Source organism: Panthera onca, chromosome A3 (genome assembly GCF_046562875.1).
Source record: "Panthera onca isolate mPanOnc1 chromosome A3, mPanOnc1 haplotype 2, whole genome shotgun sequence".
Classification (NCBI taxonomy): domain Eukaryota; kingdom Metazoa; phylum Chordata; class Mammalia; order Carnivora; family Felidae; genus Panthera; species Panthera onca.
This window is the reverse complement of record NC_138341.1, coordinates 8,287,833-8,312,088: the sequence shown is the minus strand read 5'-3', so window position 1 is coordinate 8,312,088 and position 24,256 is coordinate 8,287,833. Positions and strand designations below refer to the sequence as shown.

The following is a 24,256-nucleotide window of genomic DNA, read 5'->3' as shown; positions in this document are numbered from 1 at the left end:
AGGGCCATATAATCTGTTGCAACTCAGCTCTGCTGCAATACGTAAAGGAATGGGTGTAGCTGTGTTCCAGTGAAATTTTATAAAAATAGACACCAGGCCAAAATGCACCTGAAGACTGCAGTGTGGTTCTCATGTCAAGTGTGAGGAATTCACTGACCAGAAGGAGCTACAGACCTAGGCATGAGCTAGATCATGTGAGAGTTTGAATATTCTGTTAAACTTAATTTCTCTAGGCAACGGACCCAGCCACTGAAGGGCTTTAAATTAGATGCTCTTTTTAGACATACATTTAAGATAGATCGTTGTGTACCATGTGTGGAGAATAAATTTGAGGAGGACAAGATAAGAGGGGGGGAGACTAGTCAGAGACGTTTTCAGTAATTCAGATGATGGAGACTTAACTAGTACGGTGGTTAAAAGGATGGAAAATGGGGGTGAATCTGAGAACTATCTGGAGGTAGAATATTTGGTGGCACTTAGTGATGGATTAGATAAGGCATATGTGTGGTATTTAAGGAGGACTTCTAGGCTCTTACATGGTGACAAGATATATAATGGTAACAGTAATTCATAAAGAATAAAGGGGAGAAAAGAATGAAGGGAAACAGCTCTTTTAGAAGAAATGATGACAAAATCTATTTTAGTCCTAAGTTTGAGGTGCCTTAGGATGTTCGTAAAGGAGTAAACTATGTTGAAGCTAGAAATGTTTGAGAGTCATTGGTACAGAAGTAGCTGAAGCCGTGTGAATGCAAGAGCCTATCTCGGAAAAGATTGTTTAGAGCAATGGTTTTTCAGGGCAGAGTTGATTCCTCTGTTGTTGGATTGAAAAACCTCATTTTTAGGGGCTCCTGGGTGGCTCAGTTGGTTAAGCATCTGACTCTTGATTTTGGCTCAAGTCATGATCTCAACAGTTAGTGAGCTCAAGCCCCGCCTCGGGCTCTGCCCTGACCGTGTAGAGTCTGCTTGGGATTCATTCTCTCCCTCTCCCCCTCTCCCCCTCTCCCCCTCTCCCCCTCTCCCCCTCTCCCCCTCTCCCCCTCTCCCCCTCTCCCCCTCTCCCCCTCTCCCCCTCTCCCCCTCTCTCCCTCTCTCCCTCTCTCCCTCTCTCCCTCCCCCTCTCCCCCTCCCCCTCCCCCTCCCCCTCTTTTCTGCCCCTCCTCTGCACATGCTCACTTGCTGTCTCTCTCTCTCAAAATAAATAAACTTAAAAAAAGAAAAAAATCATTTTCAGTGTTAAGGATTTATTTGAAAAACAAAAGAAATATTTACATATATGATACAAACTATAGAAACAAAGAATTAGAAAATCTTTTGAGGATATAGAGAAAATAGATTGACTTCTATTATTAAAGTGTCCCAACTTAAAACAAGTCTCCTATGTGGAATATCAGGGTAAATGGTAGAGGATCCTGAAAATTTGTCATCAGATACAGCAAAGGGAAATATTAGATAGGTTTTAAAGGTGAGAAATCATGATATAGAAGCTTGAAGTGGCTGAAGAACACTGCCTCCAGAGAAGACCAGCATTTAAGGAATAGCTGGGGGAAAACTTCATAGGTGACAGACAAGATGAGAACAGGAAGCGGGGAGCCAAGTGAGTGCACTCAGGTATGTCAAGGAAATAGTTTCAGGGGCAACAGTGAGTCAAAATGGGGTAACTGCTGAAAAGTGTTTGTCGAATCTGGTGGTGAGAATATCGTGTGTTACTTTATTGAGATCACACACTCTCAGTGCAGCTCCCCAAATGGTAGAGTGGAGGGATGGGGCCGTAGGTTCAGCAGGAGGTGAACAGGTGGATTCCGTGGATCATTGTTACAAGAAGTTTGAGTGAAGGGGGGAGGGAAAGTATTGAACATTCTTAGCTTGTAAAAAACCGCTTTATAAGTTTTTGAAATTGTGAGCCAGTCTTTTTTGTTGATCGCTGCTATTCTAAATCTTTAATAGGAAAAGAACAACATGGAAATAGATATGACATACCAACTAAAAGTTATACAGCAGAGCTTAGAACAAGAAGAAGCTGAGCATAAGGCTACAAAAGCACGGCTGGCAGATAAAAATAAAATTTATGAATCCATTGAAGAAGCAAAATCAGAAGCCATGAAAGGTATGCCTTTTTTCTAAGAGGGTTTTTCTGCAGCATTTTCCTAAGAATTGATTCGGTAGTCAACTCTTGATTTTGAAAAACATTTTTTTATATTTTATTGTCAAATATCGAGAACCGGAAAGAAAAACATTAGGGAAGCTTTATATACATATCATTTTTTCTCTTTATGGCAACGATCATTTCTAAGATGTAAGTCCCAAATACCGAATTATTCGACCAAATATAAGGATCAGAGAGAAATGAATATTTCAGTGATAGCAATAGTAACTGGCATAAAGAGCATGAGGTTCTAGATGTATCTTTTCAGATTTGGGGGGATTTGCTGTTTTTGTAATATTTAGTTTGACATTTACCAGTTTGTTGCCAGTTTATGCAAAATAAGTATTTTGGAAATAGTAGTTGACCTAACTAGAATACAAGCTCATTGAATATTTTGAACTCTGTCATGATGAAGATACTAGCTAGATCTGGTCAAAGTCATCCACTCCTAACGAATATAGGGTAAAATAACAGAGTTAACTTTTCCACAAACCAGCCTGTATCTTGGAATTGTCTTAGGATAATTTCTTGTTTTCCTAACTGACTGTTCATAATTATGAAGGATTTGAAATTCCAAAGGAAATTAATAAAAGACTCTTGCGAAAGATTCATAGAACTCTTAAGCAGAAATTTTATTTTAAATTGAAGCATAACATTTATGAATAATTTGGAAAAAAATAGCCTTTTAATTAATGAATGAAATTTAAATTGGAGCTTTCTTGCTTAAAATCAGTTTAGTTTCAGGCAGTAATTAAGGATGTTAAGAGATGAAATGAGTGCTTTATTTAGAAAAATCTAATTACAAGAGTGGAAATTAGTGGGCCATGTTTCCCTGTCAGGGGCCTAGAAGATAGAGCTGAATTTCTTTTGAGGTGTAATTCAAGTGCTCGCATTTGTAATACACACGTGTAACCACCACTCAAAACAAGTCATGGAATCTGTGTTTTCATCACCTACTCAGTAAGTTCACTTATGCCCCTGTCTATTCTCTGTGCCCACATTAGAGTGATTGTTTTTTTAAGTGAGTATATCTGTCCATGTGTTATCTCTGAACTGATAAAAATGAACCAATTCAGAGTAATGGTACCTACCATTTTTTTTTTTCAAACTCCTTTTTAGAATACTAACATAAGATGTATGGTGACTTTCGTAGTTTATAGGAGTACACAAAACTTAAATGTTGCTGGTGCTCAGACCGGCTCTAAAAGCCTTTGGCTTTTCCACTGCCATTCCGTAGCTTCCTTTGATTAAGACTATGGCTTACTAATGAAAACTAGTCATGTGACCTTGTCTAGTTACTTAACCTTTTTTCTGCCTTGTTTCTTCTTAGACAGGTAAGAGTTTTAGGTTGTTTTAAAGACCAAGTGCAATGACACGTGAAAATGCTTAGAAATATTAGCTGTTATTAGTGGAATGTGAAGAATAGTTTCGTTTTTTCCACACTTTTGAAGGCAGTTCATTAAAAAGTGGAAATTCATAGGCTTAATTTTCCCTTATATAACTTTGTAATACGATAATTCAATATCGAGCATTAGGTGTGAAACAGCAGAGGAGCCCAATTGGATTTGAAAAGATTTTCTAATCAGTACATCAAAAGGTAATCCTTTAATGGTAATAACTGACATTTAATAGGAAATCACTTGTTTAGACATAAACTTTGCCTGTTCTTCACTTTTAAAAGCCTTTTCTGATTAATAAAACAAATTAAAAGTTCATTACAAATCATTTAGAAAATTCAGGAAAGTATAAAGAAGTAAGTAAAGATTAACCACAATTTTACTAATCAGGATGCTATTTTGTATATTTTCTGAAATTTTTATACCCTTTTTGCTTTTTTTCTTGGAAAATAATACTGTGAACATTCTCTTTAGGTCTTTTTAACATTGTCCTTAAATACTGAGCACTTACCAAATTCTTCTTGTATGCCAAGCAGCTATTAAGTGCCACACAGATAGTAACTAAGAATCTTCGTCACATCCCCCGTAAGGGAGAACAGGTAGTGGTATCAGTCTGCAGATGCGGAAATTGAGCCTCAGGGAGCCTAACTGACATGCCCTGTAAGTAAGTAGGATGTGTCGGAGACAGGGTTTAACCTCAGGAACTTCGGTCCCAGCGGCTTGTCCTTTGCCATTTCCCCAAAGCCTAATTGTCCTTCTCTGCATAGTGATATGCTAATATGGAAAGAGCCATAGACGTCATAGAATCTACCTGGAATGTTTTAGGGTAAGAAAAGTAACACCAAGAGGCACAGGGTAGCAGGAAAATGAAAGAAGTCTTTATTAAAAAGATGTAAGCCTCTTGTAGAATCATAAGTGAAGGCACAATTTTACTTCAGTTAGAATAGATGCAATATTGCAGAGTGGTCGATTTTTCTGGACACTGGAAATAAAACTCCTGATTTCGAAGCGTGAAACTGTGGACATATCATACACATTAGGAAGAGTGATGAAAATATTAAATTGGAAATTAAAAAAAAGGCAGCATCATTTACAACAGTTTTCATAGCATGGTGTCATGTATTTGATACGATTTTTGGTATGTGAATGCACAACTGTGTCCATTTTTGTGGCAATAGAAATGGAGAAAAACCTCTCAGAGGAAAGGACGTTAAAGCAGAAGGTGGAAAACCTGTTGCTGGAAGCTGAGAAGAGATGCTCTATATTAGACTGTGACCTCAAACAGTCACAGCAGAAAATAAATGAACTCCTTAAGCAGAAAGATGTGCTAAATGAAGATGTGAGTATGAAGTTTACTAATAAGTAATAATAAACTATGTAATGAATTCATAGTCCACGTAGGTTTAGCCATAATGTTGGTTTCATAATTAAAATTTTTTTCTTATAATCTGCAACCTTTAATTTTACTGCATTTGGATGATATGCTGAATGAATCATAATTTAAAATTTTTAAGTTATTTTTACCCTAAAGACCATATTTTATTTTAAAAAGTACGACATCAGAAATACGAAAAATATTTTACTGTGAAGTGAATTAGCTGCCTAAGGACAAAAATCTGTTTTACATGATCATATTTGCTGCAAGCTTCATTGATAAGAAAAATCAAAATCAAGGGGTGCCTGGGTGGCTCAGTCGGCTAAGCGTCCGACTTCAGCTCAGGTCATGATCTTGTAGTTCATGATTTCTCATTCTCCTTCTCCTTCTCCTCCTTCTCCTCCTTCTCCTCCTTCTCCTCCTTCTCCTCCTTCTCCTCCTTCTCCTCCTTCTCCTCCTTCTCCTCTTCCTTCTCCTCTTCCTTCTCCTCTTCCTTCTCCTTCTCCTTCTCCTTCTCCTTCTCCTTCTCCTTCTCCTTCTCCTTCTCCTTCTCCTTCTCCTTCTCCTTCTCCTTCTCCTTCTCCCTCTCCCTCTCCCTCTCCCTCTCCCTCTCCCTCTCCCTCTCTCTCTCTCTCTCTGTCTCTCTCAAAATAAATAAACATTAAAAAATAAATCAAAGTCAAAGTAATTTATTTATATACCAAGTATACAATTTATTTTTTAGATCAGAAACTTGACATTAAAAATAGAGCAAGAAACTCAAAAGCGCTGCCTTACACAAAATGACTTGAAGATGCAAACACAGCAAGTTAACACACTAAAAATGTCAGAAAAGCAGTTAAAACAGGAGAATAATCATCTCATGGAAATGAAAATGAGCTTGGAAAAGCAGAATGCTGAACTTCGAAAGTAAGTAAATTGTTTGAGACAAAGTTTTATTCATATATATGAGTATCCACATGTAAATTATCTTAATTTTGGTTTACCTGCGGGTTTTCTTTTGATCATTTTCTTGACCACATTTGCTCTCTTTTTCTGTTTAAGTAATGTGTTGAGTGCCGCTGTTATCCCTTGAGATTATATTTGCTTCCCCAACGATTTTTTTTTTACTACTTCTACCTGTTGCCGCCTCTGTAAATGAATAACCAAGTATCACCAGGCGTTTGAGGAAAGTGTTCAGTACTAAAGAGAAACACTGTGATAAAGAAAAAGGAAACGTACCCCCAGATGAGGAATATATTAAGGGAAGAAGAGGAAAGCACAAACAAATAAAAAAAGCCTATTAGTAATAATTAGTATTGATCAAAACTTCTAGGAGATAGTACTTCCATTAAACAAGAAGCCGGCATAAAGCAAAAAGGGCAGCCAGAATGAGAACGAGCTGTTAAAGATGAAAAATGACCGCATATACATTTATTAGGATGGTTTGAAGAAAAATTCAAAGAAATTTCATCGACTGTGGAAGAAGAGGGCATGACGTAGAAGGTGTGTGGCCCAGGGGTTCTAGCACCAGACAGAGAAGTCTAGAGAAGGAAGGAAGAGGAGGAAGTTGTTAGAGAAATAATGGAAAACAGGTTTCCCGTGGCGGGAAGAGAAGTCTTCAGATTGAAAGGACTCAACCGAAAATAAGTGAAGGAAAGACCCGCATTTGGACGTGTTCTCGTCAAATTTCAAAAACAAGAGAAAGGGTGGGTGGGAGTATTGCGGTTCTCATCCCGGACTGGGGAGGCTGTGGTTTGTGGTTGATGGAGCAGGAAGTGAGGCTTGGCTGTATGGCTGAGGCCAGTGATATGGCTGTGTTAGGAGAGCTGGGGAGAGGTGAGGGATAGGAAGAGCTAACTCCCCACTCTGGCAGCAGGGAACTAGTAAAGAAGAGTTTAAATTTGTGTCAAGAAATAAGCTGAGATGTGGAGGTAGTTACCAAAAGAACAAAACGGAATTGAAACGAAGTGAATTCCTCCAGGGGAGTGAATTGAGGGTGTGAAGACGTGTGGAAAGAGAGACCGCTCCCTTTCTGGCCGATTTTTTCTGTGCCATTCTGTACTTTTTCATTGTAACCATGTACGTATAATGGGTTATTTTTTTGAAAAGTACTTGTCTTAAATACCTAATAAATGTTAGGTGTTTAAAGTTACACGTAAGTGGATGATGGCAGCTCTTCAAGGATATTAAAATTATACTGAGGTTTGCTGCAAACGGGCTTAGCCGATGATGATGAGATCATTCCAAAAATTGACCTTTGATATAGTATTAATCAGCATCTTTCCCATTTTTGACTCAGAAAAATTAGAATCCTCGCTTTTAATAGCAGGCACCTCAATAGTAAAATACAGATATAACACATAAAGTGACAATGAGTGATAACTTTCTTTATGTGGAGGTTTTAAGAGCCAGTAAGTAAACAAAGTGACCAAATTATGTTAAATGAGAATAAGAATAAAAGCCTTAAGTAACACACAGATTGAAAACAGTATGATTAAATCATTTGGTCTGAGTCTTTCTTGCTGTGTATATTTTTAAATATCTAGGTGGTATTTAAATGTCTTTTCCCTATAAAATACTCAGACTAAACAGTAAATGTTCCCCTTAATGAATGCAGACGTAGTTCATCTCGCCAGAAAGAATCTACTGTGATAGTTCGTTATTTACTCTTCTGTATCTGTACAGTGTATGTAGGGTTGAGTTTTTTGTAGATTTTGGAGCATTTTTGTTTTCTAATTGTATCATATATGTGGTGTTCTTCTCCAATTTGCCTTTTTCCCCTTAGCTTAGACTTGGAATAATTGTGATTTTTATGTTTTCTTAGTAACCCTAGGATTTGGGGTGCCTGGGTGGCTCAGTCAGTTAAGCCTCCATCATTGGCTCAAGTCATGATTTCACAGTTTGTGGGTTTCGAGCCCCACATTGGGTTTTCTGCTGTCAGCACAGAGCCCACTTCAGGTGTCCCTCTCTCTCTGCCCCTCCCCTACTGGCACTCTCTCTCTCTCTCTCAGAAATAAATAAACATTAAAAAAAAAAACAACTCCAGAATTTATTTCAACACAACCTCTTAAATGGGTTGTGAGGCTCACTTTTTATTTTATGTATTTTTTATTTAATTTTATTTCTTTATTGAAGATATATGCATACATATATGTAATAATGCATACAGAAAAAACACACAAATGATATGTAGAGCTTTGTGAATTTTTACAAAATGTACAAATCTGTGCAATTTAAACATCTACATTTAAACATAAAAGCTAGGGGCGCCTGGGTGGCTCAGTTGGATAAGCATCCAGCTTCAATTCAGGTCACGATCTCATGGTTCGTGGGTTCGAGCCCCTCGTCGAGCTCTGTGCTGACAGCTCAGCCTGGATCCTGCTTCCGATTCTGTGTCTCCTCTTCTGTCTCTATCTGCCCCTCTCCTGCTGGTACTCTGTCTCTCTCTCTCAAAAACAAATAAACACTAAAAAAAAATTTTTTTTTTTTTTTAATAAACATAAAAACTTGTGCGTCTTTCCTCCCCTCTGGCCCCTTCTCAGTTATTTCTTCACTCATCCTAAGATGACCAATTCTCAGGTCCTCTTTTAATTCTACTAGTTGGGCAGAAATGGCTGATCACAGTGAATGTGTGACAATATGTAATTTAGTATTACTGTTCTAATATATCACTATTTGGTCTCAGCACCCCCTTACACTCTTAAAAATTATGAAGGGCCCCCCAAAATTTTTGTTTATGTGAGTTATATCTCATGATATTTTTTGTGTTAGAAATCAAAACAGAGAAAATTTTATTTGTTTAATTTACTTACTTTAAATGTTTATTTATTTTGAGAGAGCGTGGGAGCACAAATGGCAGAGAGAGAGAATCCCAAGCAGACTTGTGCTATCGGCGCAGAGCCCGATGCAGGCTCGAATCCGTGAACCGTGAGATCGTGACCTGAGCTAAAACCAAGGGTTGTATGCTCGACCGACTGAGCCCCAAAACTGAGAAAATTTTAAAACACAAGAGCATACAAACATATTTCATTAGCTGTTGGAATGATGACATCATATGTTATAGAACTTTAAAAAAAAGTCTATACTTACTAGTGAGAGAATGAGAATTTGAAAAAAAAAAAACAAAAAAACCCACCACACTGGTGATTAGTATTACGAAAATAATTTGACCTCTTGGGACTTCTTTTTTTTAAAGGCTCCAGGGAAGCCCAGTGGTTCCCTAGGCCACATTTCAAGAGTTGCTGGTTTAATATATAGGTAGCTTATTTGAACCTTTGCTTTAATGTCCCCGCAGAGAACGTCAAGATGCAGACGGGCAAATGAAGGAACTCCAAGATCAGCTTGAAGCAGAGCAGTACTTCTCAGTAAGTTCCGGATACGTTAGTTTGAAGATTGTCGTGTTTGTAGAATTAAAAGTTTGCTGCAGAATGAGGAAAACGATTCTTGTCTTTAGGATAGATTCTTCTAGCAAACATCAGACAGATTGGGACAGGATGTTTCGTACCACACAATTCATGTAGAAAGAATAGCTGGGCAAGTGACTATTGATAGCTTAACAGAAATCTATTATCATTGCTAGAAAAATAGTTCTAAGCACATCAGTGAAGTTGATTTAAAAAACATTGCTTTTTGAGGAAGAATTTTCATGAAGAAATTGTCATTTTAATGTTTGCATTTTTAAAATCAGTTTTAAAATATGAAGTAGTAATGTCACCTTTGTTTCATTTAAGCCAACAAAATTTCCTTGTCTAAATTAGTAGTATACTTCTTTGCCTCTTTATCCTACCAATCTGTGTCATTTAATGAGAAGTTCTGATACCCAGTTGAAAAGCAAGCTTCTTGGGGCGCTCGGGTGTCTGAATCCATTGAGCGGCTGACTTTCGGCTCAGGTCACAATCTCACAGTGTGTGAGTTGAAGCCCCACTTCGGGCTCTCTGCTGTCAGCACAGAGCCTGCTTCAGATCCTCTGTCTCCCTTTCTCTCTGCCCCTCCCCCACTCTCTCACATGGGCCTGCGTGTGTGCGCGCTTTCTCTCCCCCCCCCCCAAAATAAATAATTAATTAAAAAAATTTAAATCAAGCTTCCAAGTTATTAGCAGAACTTGTATTAGTTACTTGGTTGATTACTAGAAAAGCCCATTAAACTATTAGTTTGCTCGGAGGCCCAACATTACTCAGTGTTCAGGAACATATTTGTGTTCAGCTTGACTTTTTGTGTGGATAGACCTTGAATGTAGAAATAATGTTCCTGCTGATGGTGATAATGGCGGTGACATGTTTCTTCTGTTCTATTTTGCTGTTTAGACTCTCTATAAAACACAGGTGAGAGAACTTAAAGAAGAATGTGAAGAAAAGACCAAACTTTGTAAAGAATTACAGCAGAAGAAACAGGAATTCGAGGACGAAAGGTACAGAAGGAGATTCTTATCTCTTTTGTTGATAACTGGGCACTCAGCTCCTAGAACAGTACCTGCTGTGCCCTCAGTAAGAATTTGTCGATGAAGTGTATTAGAAACTTGGACTTCCTAGTGAAAATTGAACATTAAAATCATGTATCATTAAAATGTAGGGACTCCTTGGCTGCTCAACTGGAGATCACCTTGACCAAAGCAGATTCTGAGCAGCTGGCTCGTTCAATTGCTGAAGAGCAATATTCTGATTTGGAAAAAGAGAAAATCATGAAAGAGCTTGAGATCAAAGAGATGATGGCTAGACACAAACAGGAACTCACTGAAAAAGATGCTACAATTGCATCTGTAAGTAAAGTTTTTTAGTCCTTTTTTGATTTTAATTAAATTACTGTATCACAAATGTTACTTAGAAGTGCTAGGAAAGTACTGCAGACAGAAATGAAAAGTTGTATATTCTGGCTTTGGGACGTTTTATCCAGTTAACCACTAGCTTCTCAGTGTCGTTTGGCAGAAAGAGGCTCACAAAAAGAACTACTTGCAATGGCTCTGCCTGTTGGTAAATTCGGAGTGAAAGGACTAAAGGGAAAGGGAAAAAGCAAAAGCAGAAAACAGCATAAACCATTTTTTTCTTGCTAAACAAATCTTAGTTCAGAAGAATCTTGAAACTACCATGAAGGTAGTCCTATGTAACTTGAAAAAAAAATTATGAGAGTTTCAAAGAGAAGGAAAACATCAAGTAGTTGAATTTGTTTTATCAGTTATCCAGGTCATTAAAATGGTACATTGATTAGAAAGTGTGGCATCGGAGCCAGGGACGCTTATTCCCGTTCAGTGGAAATAAGTAGGGAGGCCAGAAGTAGACTCTCGCACGTAAAGACCTTGGTCTGTGAGAGCAGTGTCGACAGACATGTCGGTGGGAAAGGATACAGATACAATGAAAGGTTTGGGATGACTCTTTTTGTGTGGGAAGGAATGAAGTTAGATCCTTACCTTTTACAACATAACAAGAATAAATTCTAGCTATCTTAAAGATCTAAAGATGAAAAAGAAAAACTTTAAACAGAAAAAAATCCAGAACTTACTGTAGCAGAAGACCACAAACTGCAGGGAGAAGATACTTGTAATGTTTTTATTAAACGGGATTTGTGTCTAGAACACATGTGGCGCTCTCGAGCTCAATGAGAAGAAGTTAAACAATCCAAAAGAAAAATTGGCCAAAAGAGAAAACCCTAAAAACATAAGCAGATACTTAACCTAAATACTCTTTAAGAAAGGCTAGATAAAACAACTTTGAAATACCATTTCGTATCCATTATGATGGCAGAATTCACTATCTCATTTCAAGCGTTTGAAGGGTGTGTGGGAAATGACGTTCTTATTTAAAGCTATGAGGAGTATAGATTTAGTATGGTATAGTATAGTGTATAATGTGGCAATTTAAATATTATTTATTCTAAATATGAAAAATTAAATATTCATATAATCCAAAGAAAGTTGATGGTTAAGATAAATATGGTAGAGAAATTCAGGTACAATTTTTATAGCAGCATAAATGTTTGTAATAGCGAGAAATTCAAATGTCTTAGCAGTCAGTCTTCTCAATAGATGAATGAATGGATAAATGCTATGTGGTAGAAGATGGGACTGCTCTATCACTTAAAATGATTTAATTAGATCTTTATATAGCAACAGTTTAATTCTTTTTTTAAGTTTACTTATTTGGAGAGAGAGAAAGTACACATGCTTGAGCAGAACAGAGTGGGGGGCAGAAAGAGAGAGAGAGAATCTCAAGCAGGCTCTGTGCTCTCGGCACAGAGCCCAACACAGGGCTCCATCCCACAAACCACAAGATCATGCCTGAGCCGAAGTCGAAGGTCGGATGCTTAAACGCTGAGCCACCCAGGCATCCCAACAATTTAACTCTTAGTATGATCTCCAGTGAAAGCAATTACAGAAAGATACAGTGTGATGCTGTTTATGGACAATTTAAAATCACATAAAACCACGCTATATGTTATGTGTTTGTAATAAAAGGATATAATCATTGATGGGAAGGATGAGCATAGAATTCACAATAAAATTTCTTTGGGGAAGGAAGAATAGGAATAGGATTTGGAGAGAATAACAAAGGATGTCAGCGTCTTTAGTAAAATTTTATTTCATTTTAAAATGTCCTGGAGGAAATACTACAGTTAAAAATTTGTTTACTCTGCATGATGAAATGCAGAGATCTGTTATGGTATTTGTTTGTTTTTAGTTTATTAAATGTTTTTCTCATTAAAAATACCACTAAGGATCTTTGAGAGAAGGGCAATGTTTTTGCTTCCTGGGGTGCATATGAAGTCTATCACAGTCAGTGAAGTTTTCACCAAGGGTGAATTTCGATAAGGTTCCACAAAGCCACGAAGCATAGATATAGATGTACTTAGAAAAATAAGAATTTTAGCAACATTCTAGGATATTTTCATTTTCAATTATTGCTTTATAACTTAGATTTTGTAAATTGTGATAGGATTTTCTTTCCGCTTTCGTTCTTAGCTTGAAGAAACTAACAGGACACTAACTAGTGATGTTGCCAATCTTGCAAATGAGAAAGAAGAATTAAATAACAAGTTAAAAGATGCCCAAGAACGTATGTATGAACAAAGAATAAGGTTTATATTTTAAATATGCCTAATGTTTTGTCAGTTGTTGTAATTATTAATATAATTTTTGCGTTTTTCCATATTTCAGAGCTATCGCGGTTGAAAGATGAGGAGATAAGTGCAGCCGCTATTAAAGCACAATTTGAGAAGCAACTATTAACAGAGAGAACACTGAAAACTCAAGTATGTGTAATAAAGTCTAAATGTGATTTTGAATTCTTTCAGTTTCTTCTCTCTTTTACATTTTACTTCCAGCATTACAGATTGGCTGTAGCAGTCATTGAATGAATCAGTATTTGTGAACCAATCACAATGACCTGATTTTTGCCAGATTAGAAGAAGCTAGATGTGGTTAGCTTTGTCCAATTCAGTGTTTACTTACGGTTTCCTTAATTTTTCCATATGGAATCACACTCCCTCCTAATTTTTTATTGTAATCTGGTAAGTTTTTCTGCTTTTAAGAAACTAGGGAGAGTAAACATTTGAGCATCCTTCTGCCAACATTTATGGTTGTACATGCTGCGTGAATCTTTGTGGGTCCCACATGCTTAGTTCTCTGGTTGAACACACTGTATTTTATTAATGTGGTGCCACTGCAGCATTCTCATCCTCCAGGATGAAAGTGGATCTGCCTCGTAAAAGTCTCTCTAGGAACTAAAAACTCACAGTAATAGAAAGTGACATGAGATCAAACCTGATGTAATTTAAACATTTTAAATTATATTTCTTAGAGAACACGAGCGTGAGAAACAAATGTAGGTTGGAGAAGGGTAACGAGTAATGGAGGGTGCGTTACTTAATATAGACAGTGTTTCTCTGTCACCCTGTATGTATAGGGAAGGAGATTATTAGTGGTCATATAACTTGCTATTGGTAAGTTATCAAGAAGCATCGATGTATTTTATTACATAGTTATGTTTATGTTTTTAAGGCTGTGAACAAGTTGGCCGAGATCATGAATCGAAAAGAACCTGTCAAGCGTGGTAGTGACACTGATGTGCGGAGAAAAGAGAAAGAGAATAGAAAGCTACATATGGAGCTTAAATCTGAACGTGAAAAATTGACCCAGCAGATGATCAAGTATCAGAAAGAACTGAATGAAATGCAGGCTGTAAGAATACTTTCTGAACTCTAGATCCAAGACTTCTTTTTAAGAAGAATTATTTTCGTGTCTGCACATATTTTATTGGTTATAGGACATTTCTATTACTTCATAATTGTTAATTGAATTAAAGGAAGTTATGAGGTATATGGCATCAGATTAATTTGACGTAATTTAATTTCTTGTAGCAAATAGCTGAAGAGAGCCAGATTCGAATTGAACTGCAGATGGCCCTGGACAGTAAAGATAGTGACATTGAGCAGCTGCGGTCCCAGCTCCAGGCCTTGCATATTGGTCTGGATAGTTCCAGTATAGGCAGTGGACCAGGGGATGCTGAGGCAGATGATGGCTTTCCAGGTATGGATTTCTTTTCAGCTCTTGGGCTATTTTTATTAAACGACTTCGTCTTAAAGATAAAGCAGTTGATTGTTTTAAGCCCTATGATTGATTCTGCTCTTGAGAAAAATGTTTGTCATTTCTTTAAGAAAAGCCTACTCCTTGGAGTGGGGATTCAAATGATAGTTTAGACTTACAGTGTTTATTGATTTTTGACAAAAATGTTTGCGAAACAATGCAAAAGAAAATTCCACATGTTTGCTTAAGTTAGCTCTTTATGTATTACAGGAAGCTCTCTTTTCAGGTTTTCATTTTATTTTCTCTTAACTTCTTTCTGCATTCTTACTTCCTCTCGTGCTGGATGTTTAGTTCATATCACTCAGTCACGCACTATGGAATCCCTGTCATTCACCTACCAACGTTCCTCTACTTCTCTCAATATTGCCACTAAGCCTTCCAGTTCTCATATGCTTCTTGACTCTGATTCTGACTCAGAAGAAGAATCTTTGCCTTACTTACCCATTTCATCGGAACCTGATGGTACAGGTGATATCCTGAAAATCTTTCCCCTTTGGGGTTTGTCACCCTCCCCTTAATTTCAGTCCTTCTGCAAAGTTTTTGTAACATCGACTAATTATCCACTAACAAATTGTTCTGGTCTCCGTTAAAAAGAAAGTGCTGCATGAATAAAGAATTTTTAAAGGTATTGTCACATGGCATTGCTACTATATTTGATAGACTTATTTTGTCAACTTCAGATCATTAAAGAGCATATGGTTTTACCGTCTGTTTCGTCCATTTTCGTCCAACAAGAAATTCTTCCTGAAGTTGCATATCAAGAGTGACAAGTACAAAAAAAGCACGTAGACTGTTTGCGAGGATGTATATAGGTTTTCACTGAGTGCTTAGCCGGTCAACATTGTGTTAAGCCTTAAAAGACAGTTCAACCCAGTCTCGGTCCTGAAAGGACTTAGAGTTGAAGTGAAAAACTAAATGGACGACATAAAATCACTGTGTTGAACACAAAGTTAGTATAAGTGCAGGCCTAATGTAAATGCCGTGGGAAATTAGCGTATGAGCAGCTGAATATGAGGTAAAATTTAACCCCTTACTAATTGAATGCAAAGTGAAATAGCTATAGTTTTTTTATATTGTTGCCACATTTCCCAGGTATAAAACAGTATATAATATAAATCATAAGTAATTGTATTAAAGTTTTAGATTTTAGCAGTAAATTTCAGTCTTACTGAAATTGTTAGACCATCTGATTAAGTCCCTTAAGTTGGTGTAACCACATCCAGACATTTCACGTGATGTGGGCTGTTTTTATAAATGTTTATTTATTTGTGAGACAGAGAGTGAGTGTGAGTGGAGATGAGCAGAGAGAGAAGGAGACACAGAATCTGAAGCAGGCTCCAGGCTCTGAGCTGTCAGCACAGAGCCCAGTGCGGCTCTTGAACCCCGAACCGTGAGATCATGACCTGAGCCAAAGTCGGACACTCAACCGACTAAGCCACCCAGGTGCCTGTCTATGGGCTGTTTTTAATGGCAGCATTTCTGTTATAGAGTCTGAAGGTCGTTGATGTAAGAGAGTATATATAGGTACTGGAGTCAGAGTTGTGTCCTCGTGTGACGCAATTTATGGAAAGCATCTAGCATAGTTCAGTACGTGATTATTAGAATAACCTCCAAAAATGCTGGTTTGCCCCTAGTTATTTCGTTAAATGATACTGATCAGATGCCTTTGAAACAAATTCTAAGGATTCAGGCGGTTTCCTTTGTTGAACTAGAATTTTACCAATTTTGCTGTTTTGGAATTTAGAAATCTTCTGGTTATATTGCAACTTATTAACCACATTTGATCTGTAATTTACACAACTTTATTTAATTTTATTTTAGCCATTTAAAAAATCCATTTTCTCTGAACATGTAATTATTAACTTAAAAGATTTTCTCTTCAAAGAAGATATATATGCAGTAAATCTATAATTAGGCCTTCTTCCAAAGGAAAAAATTTCTCATATAGTTGTATCAGTGAGAATAGAGAACTGCTTCTCATTTTTGCAACTTTTCTGCTGAACTTTGCAGATGCACACATTTAATCAGCAGGGGGCATTTGACCATATAAACTATAGCGAATATAGTTCCAGTGTGGTATAACCTGGATTTTGTTTTGCATTTCATAACTTGCTTATACTGATCCTGCATCGTTATTACAGCCTAGATAATAATATAATGATAAATTCTGAGGGGCGTATTTGATTTGTTCTATGACTTTTCTGTTAAAATGTCATTATAGTTCTCATTTTCTTAGGAGAATTGTTTTATTTATCCTCATATCTTGTGCTTATTGATAGAATCAAGACTAGAAGGATGGCTTTCATTGCCTGTGCGAAACAACACTAAGAAATTCGGATGGGTTAAAAAGGTACTTGGTAGTTTTGAATATGGTTCTTTTATTTTGCTTTTGGTTTAGCTCTAGCCATTTTACTTTTGTAGTTGTAAGATACATATAACTAGAACTTTTAGACGCATACAACTTTGGACTTTGATTTGGAATGATGTGATTTTATGTATCTTCGTGAAAAAAGCCTTTCATCATTAATGTGCTGTTAATAATAAAACAGGTTTTGATGCTAGGAAAATAGAAGCCTGTTGACTTCAGTGTTTTGCTATTTCAGTGGGAAAACAACTGTGGTTATGATAGAAAGGCTTATTTATTTCTTTTCCTCTGTTACTATGATTATTGGTATTATGTTCATTTCTGGTAAATATCTTAGTCTATTCAGGCTTCTGTAACAGAATAGACTGGGTAGTGTATGAACAATGGAACTTTATTTCTCACAGTTCTTGGGGGCTGGAAGTCTCAAGATCAGGATATTTGGGTTCTGGTAAAGGCCGTCTTCCAGGTGCAGACTTCGTGCTATGTTCTCACGTGGTGGAAGGGGCTAGGGATCTCTCTGGAGCCCCTTTTGTAAGGGCACTGATCCCATTCATGGGGGCTCTGCTCTTATGGCCTGTTCACCTTCCAAAACCCTTTCCATTAGGTGTTAGGGTTTAACATAAAAATTTGGGGGGAACACAGACATTCAGACCATAGCAATAAGGCTACCTGTGCTTATTGAATTTTGAAGCTAAATCAGTCTAAAAAATATTTGAATTAATATCATTCCCAATTTGCTTATTTAAAAAATATATATGCAAACTATAAATTTGTCGTTATTTTAAGGAAGACCTTTTAAGGATATAATGAGAACTGCTTAGTTATTTAACTTAGGTATTACATGATTTTTGTTGCTGTAGAATTTGTTTTCAAAGAAAATAAATGTGATACATAGATTAACTTTAGTCATTAATTCCTTCTCTCCCTCTTTAACAGTATGTGATTGTAAGCAGTAAGAAGATTCTTTTCTATGACAGTGAACAAGATAAAGAACAATCTAATCCTTACATGGTTTTAGATATAGAGTAAGTGTTTTTATTAGAATATTTAGAAACTTTCTCTTGTAAAGTGTATGAGACAAATGTGACCTTTTTGTCAAGTTAGTGCTATTTATACATAAATATATATAGTATAGCTCCTACTGTACTGTTGTTACATTTTCTCATATTTGCCTCATAGAGATGAAAGTCTGGGGTATAGAGTTAGCTAAAACATGTTTTCTGAAACTAATTAGAAAATTTCCGACTTCCTGGAAATACTCAAAATCTCAAGGAGTGATTGAATTAATAGAAGTAAGGTATCCTATGACCCTCTAACGTGGGTCAAAGTAGTCCATTTTAACTTCTGACATAAGTATAGGATAACTAATGTAATTTGATCCTTTAGTAATATTTTATTCCTTTATTAAAAATCTTTTATAGCAAATTATTTCATGTCCGACCAGTTACACAAACAGATGTATATAGAGCAGATGCTAAAGAAATTCCAAGGATATTTCAGGTAAACAGCCTTCTGTGTCTTTCATGCTTATTCTGTTTGGATACATCTTTATTCCTCTCTGTCTTGGTAAAGTCTGTAGTATGTTTATATCCTGTTTCTGGCCTTTGCTTTCCTTTTGTTCAAGGTTCATTACGACATTTTTATTTTAGTTTTTAAGTTTTTCTTAGTGTTTATTTTTTTGAGAGAGAGGAAGAGTGCAAGTGGGGGAGGGGCAGAGAGAGAGAGAGGGAGACACAGAATCCGAAGCAGGCTCCGGGCTCTGAGCTGTCAGCACAGAGCCCGATGGGAGGGTCGAACTCACGAACCGTGAGATCATGACCTGAGCCGAAGCCGGACGCTCCACCTGAGTCACCCAGGCGCCCCTCATTACGACATTTTTAAACTATACCCTTTCTCTTCTGTTTCTGACTTTATGCTCAGCTCTCTATAAAGTTAAAGTTGTTTGTGAAGTTGAATTTTGCACCCAGTAGCCCTTTGACTTCCAATTTAAAGTGAAGCCAAATGCTTCCCTGTTCTACTTTTGTTTTAAAATTAGTCAAACCCACAATTACTGAGTTCCTTCTGTGTGAAAACCATTGTGCTTGGGGTACTGTGGGAGAGTTGGCCACTTATTTCTGGATACTTGTAATGTTTATTTGGGGTGTATTATACATCGTTTCCTCTTTCTTCCTCAACTCTCCAAATACAAATCTTTCCATTAAAGCTATGTTAGCAGTTATCACCCAGTTGTCAGTTTTTGAGAATCGTAGAGCATCACTTTGTATAATTGCCACATCCCTTTGGGGGGATTGACTTGAACGCTCCCTCCCAGAAAAACTTTCTGATACCCATCAAGCGAAAATTTACCTTTTGGCCTATTCTGATAAAATTGCTGAAACACAGTAAGATCTCCTGGATAAAATAAGGAGGCACATTTGAACAAGATAGATTTTTTCCTGAAAAGGGAACCAAGTGACTGTCTGAAGGCTTTTCTCATATAAGCTTTTGATTAGACGGAACCTACTAATGTTTGAATGTCATTTTCTTTTCATTGAATAATTTAGGCTAATTTTTATTTTATTTACACTGTAAGAATTGTTACTACATAAAACTGTTTGGAAATCATTCATCATTCTTTTTGCTATTTATAGATTCTGTATGCCAATGAAGGAGAAAGTAAGAAGGAACAAGAATTTCCCGTGGAGCCCGTGGGAGAAAAGTCAAATTATATTTGCCATAAGGGACATGAGTTCATTCCTACCCTCTATCATTTCCCAACCAACTGTGAGGCTTGTATGAAGCCTTTATGGCATATGTTCAAACCCCCCCCTGCGTTAGAGTGCCGCCGCTGCCACATTAAATGTCATAAAGATCACATGGACAGAAAGGAGGAGATTATAGCACCTTGCAAAGGTAAATAGTAAATTACTTGTTCCATCAATGTTCTTTACATTCAGGTCCATTTAAACACATTAGTTTTTTCCAAATATTTCTTTTTAGTTTATTATGATATTTCGACGGCCAAGAACCTGTTGTTATTGGCAAATTCTACAGAAGAGCAGCAAAAGTGGGTTAGTCGGTTGGTGAAAAAGATACCTAAAAAGCCTCCAGCTCCAGACCCTTTTGCACGGTCATCTCCTAGAACTTCCATGAAGATACAACAAAACCAGTCTATTAGACGGCCGAGTCGACAGCTTGCCCCAAACAAACCAAGGTAATGCATAAAAATGTGGTTAAAAATTACAGTGTCTTTTTTAATATTTCACTATTTGTGTTCAACTACAAATTTTCCTGATTGTAATGTACCTTTGCCTGGTATTTTAATGAACTGTGGACTACCAAATGTTGGAAACTATTTTAGTGTATATATCTTATTCATTGATTCAGTTAAATGTAACACAGATTTGTTTACTAAATCACACACATATTAAATTCAACCTAAAATATATAAAGGGCTCACTTTTGTCATGTTTATGTATATAACCATAATATTTTGAGATTTTGTAAGCATATTGACTGATTTAGTGATTTAGTAGACAGGATGTACACACAGATCCATAAGTGTCAGGTACGCATATTGTGTTTAATATTGCAAACCTCTTTTATGTTAGACAACTTGGGAGGCAGGATCAAAATCTTCCTTAAGTTTTAATTTCACATCTATAAGTTTAGAATAATAACTTGTTTCTCATTTAAAGAGCAATAGAGATCAACCTTAAAAATGCAGATATTAATTAATGGTTAAAGTGGGTGTGCCTTATATTTGAGGCAGAATTGGGACTAGGAAGTAAATCCAGAGGTAATGATGAATGCAAAAAACATTTTGATGGCACCATTTTCATATGGCGACATTATAGTAATTTAATTCTTGATTCAGAATAACCATTTCTTGGCTTACTAGCTACTACGACATTTGTAAATATTGCTGTTTATTGAAATGAATGTGAAGATTTGGTTAGCTAAAGGATAAAGTATACGCTGAGATCAGGTATCCAGTTTTGGGCATCCTTTTTGTTCCCTGACACAGGGCCTTCAGTGCATGAGTAATGATGTGCCCTGGCTGTGTTATCAGAGACCTTTGCATTCTAACCACAGACCTCTTAAGTGAAACTTTTCTTGAAACTAGTATTTCAAGGTTGAATTGGTGTTTTAGCAGTGAAAATGCTGAATTTTTCTGTGAGGTATGGGAAAATTAAATACTATAAAATTAGCGATTATGATGTAATTAAGCTGAAGAAGCTCAAAGAATTCAGAGACACTGAAGGTCATTCTGTGTGCCATGTGCAAAACATCTAAAAATTAAATTTCTGTTATTAATATTGAACTATTAATGCATAGATGCTGTGCTATTTCAATAGCTTACAATATCTCGTGCTTTACAGCTTCCCAAGTGCTTCTATAATCTGTTCACTCATTCAGCTTTCCATATATTCTGTCATTGGAACTTTAAAATATTCCTGTGGAGTAGAACAGATAGGTATTATTGTCTTTCTTTTTGATTGAGACTCTAGAAGGGCAAATGATTTCAGAGTCAGGACAATAAGAACTCCAATCCTTTTGAGACATTTTACTCTTCTGTGCAATTTGACAAGTCAATGATTTCACTACTTGTGATAACATACAGAATTCGTTTATGAAGCAGTTTTCAGACCAAGTGGGGCATATTTTCAATTACATAACAGTTTTCGTGTTCACTTCCTGGTAAATACTTTCTTTGTCATCCCCTTCCCTCCAGTTCAGCATTATGGTCTATTGGAGGCACATTTACTTTTTATTTTTGTTGCTTTTTGTTTTATTTTAGTTCTGGCCCCGCCCTTCGAATCATTCTTCACTGATTTTTTAATACATTTTGCATAGCAACAGTAAGTAATAGGGATTTCTTTCTCTCACAACTATGCATGTAGCTGAAACTAATATCAAAACTGACTGTAAAATGTATAGGGTATTTTGTGAATATTTTTCATCTAATATATACTCTTTGAAGCTGAAAGCATAGAGATGGGCACATTTAGGATGCAATTTTGTACTTTATTTTGCATCTGCAGCATTATTTTCATTGTTAACATCTGTGCCTCCATTGCTTCATTAACTCATAGAATTGTATCTGTGTCTGTCTTACGTGAATCACCCTCCAGTTTCCATTTCATTTTGGGCGTCACATTTTAAGAGTAGCATACACAAATTGGGGGGTATACAGAAGAGAGTAACCGAGGTGGTAGTGGGTCATTTGAAAGTGTTACACGTGTAGCAAGTGAAGGAACTAAGGATTTTTTTTTTCCTTAGAGTAAGTGTGCACATGCGCACATGTGAGCGGGAGAGAGGGAGGGAGAGAGAGAGATCTAAGTAGGCCCCATGCCCAGCGTGGAGCCCAAAACAGAGCTTGATCTTCTGACTGCGAGATCATGACCCGAGCCAAAACCAAGAGTCGGACGCTCAACTGACTGAGCCACCCAGATACCCTAAGGACTAAAGATATTTAATCTTGTGAAGAAATGATTTGGAAGGATGGGAGATCATAAACAGCGGTAAAGATTTAAAGAACTTTTCTGTGGATGACCTATTAGAACAAGAACCAAACAGAGAGGCACGTTTGTAACTCAGCAAGGGAAAGGTATCAGGCAGTCAGAGATTTCCAGAATTGGGAGGCTGGGCTTGCTCTAGAATAGTAAGTGCCTTGTCACCACTCTTGGTGCCTGAGTCGAGTGACTGCTGGGTGACACTGTGGAAGAACGGCCTCCTCAGCCTGTCACGTGTGTGTAGTCTGACAGCCGCACGGCTCCGGAGGGGAGTCAAGCATTGGCCTTGATGGCCTTTAACATTCTGCTCATAAATTTGTAACTTTCCTATAGGTAAAAGGGTAGACCTGTTACAGGATCATTCAGCAACATCAGGAACAGCACTTCTGGTAGACGCCACAGCTCCTTGTGTCAGCCCAGCCTTATTTGAACTAATTGGCACGGCGTCGTTCTTGAATGTTTGGCTTTGTTAGACACCATCGAATATGCATATATAAGTGTGTACGTATTTATGTGTACACTAAAAGATAACACCCATAAACATCTAACCTCTCCTTTTTTTTTAACTTTTCCTCAGTAGTTGTCTTTGTTAGTGACCACACCATTACATTGTTTTCTTTTGGCTTTTGTGACATTCTTGGTTCTCATTCTCCTCTGAACTGTCTTTGCAGCACTTCCTTTTCTCTGTAGTCAAGTGTTTTAAGTTGATGGTTAAGTAAGTGTTAGCGACTGTTATGTAAAATAGTATTTTTGAGGGCATATTTTATGTCGGGCACTCTTCCTGTGAGTTTTAACTAAATAAGTTATTTATCCTTATAACCAGCCTGTGATTTAGCTCTTAATGTCTCCACTTAACAGATGTGGAGGCTGAGGCACAGAAGCACTGTGCACCTGCGGTCACACGCCTAATACGCAGCAAAGCCATGAGTTCAGATCCGGATGGTCTAGTTCCAGATCCCACATCCTCTGCTGTAATACCTCGTTGCCTCACAGCGATAACAGTAGAAATGAATTGACAGCTTATAAGGCAGAATGTGTAGAAATGCTATTCCAGGGGAATGATTTCTTGATAATTTTGATTAAAAAAAAACCTTGCTAGAAAAGTAGGAAATTTGTGAATAAAATACTGATTTGTGATCAAAATAGTTTGGAGAGATCCTTAGTTTGTTCCAAAGCAGGACACAGAATGCTGGTCTCTGCTGAGGGCATTTCTCTTTAATTATTTTCCTTTTCGAGGTCTTCTTTAAAAATCCAGTGTTTAAGCCACACATAAAAGTATAAAGCAAAAATACAACAAATGCTCATTTACCCAGTTTTAAGAAATAAAGCATTGCCACCCCTGTTAAAACTTAAGTGTCGGGGGAGCTCTTACGTCATCATTAGTTTTGTTCTTTTCCATTTATAAACATTAGAAAGTTAACAGACTGCTTATTTAGGGGAAAACGAAAAAAACTATATACAACTTGAAGTGTCAAAAATAAATCCATTCAATGAAGTAGAAGAAAATAGGGGAATATGTGTCTGATCTTGGATTGGAGAACTTCTTAGGAGTAAAAGCGAAGAAAGTTAGAGATTGAGTGATCAAAAGCTAAAGCCTTGTAAGTTTTAAAAATACCATATATTTGCAATACGTATAAGAAAGATGGGTTAGTATCTTTGTATATAGGTAAGTCATTAAGAAAAAGAAGATTGCCTCTTCCCAATGTAAACATTACTGAGGAACATGCAGATGCAGCATTACTATAAATACAAAAACGAGATCAAGTTGATTATTAAGCAAAGAAATTAAATTAAAACTGCCAACCTGGTAGGGATTAAGAAACATAGTATTGGCGAGATGTAAAGAAATGGGCAGTCTACTATACTTCTAGCAGAACTCAAAGTTGTAATGCTCCCTTTCCAAAGCAGTCTTTGGCAATAATTTTCAT

At 36.9% G+C, this 24,256-nt stretch overlaps 1 protein-coding gene across 5 annotated transcripts in view; it reads left to right on the top strand.

The window, feature by feature from the left end:
• ROCK2 (Rho associated coiled-coil containing protein kinase 2) overlaps positions 1–24,256 on the top strand; it is a 136,949-nt gene that overhangs the window by 104,905 nt on the left and 7,788 nt on the right. For 3 of the 5 annotated variants that reach the window (XM_078444980.2, XM_078444977.2, XM_081795157.1), the window contains 15 exons: positions 1,945–2,104; positions 4,719–4,879; positions 5,640–5,824; positions 9,192–9,261; positions 10,201–10,304; positions 10,466–10,652; positions 12,846–12,939; positions 13,041–13,135; positions 13,884–14,063; positions 14,243–14,411; positions 16,748–16,818; positions 17,770–17,858; positions 18,255–18,333; positions 19,464–19,725; positions 19,813–20,026. In XM_078444980.2, the coding sequence (XP_078301106.2) occupies positions 1,945–2,104; positions 4,719–4,879; positions 5,640–5,824; positions 9,192–9,261; positions 10,201–10,304; positions 10,466–10,652; positions 12,846–12,939; positions 13,041–13,135; positions 13,884–14,063; positions 14,243–14,411; positions 16,748–16,818; positions 17,770–17,858; positions 18,255–18,333; positions 19,464–19,725; positions 19,813–20,026 (2,120 nt within the window). Of the gene's footprint in view, positions 1–1,944; positions 2,105–4,718; positions 4,880–5,639; positions 5,825–9,191; positions 9,262–10,200; positions 10,305–10,465; positions 10,653–12,845; positions 12,940–13,040; positions 13,136–13,883; positions 14,064–14,242; positions 14,412–16,747; positions 16,819–17,769; positions 17,859–18,254; positions 18,334–19,463; positions 19,726–19,812; positions 20,027–21,613; positions 21,675–24,256 lie in introns of all 5 variants that reach the window. The other 2 variants (XM_078444978.2, XM_078444979.2) reach the window with 1 other exon arrangement.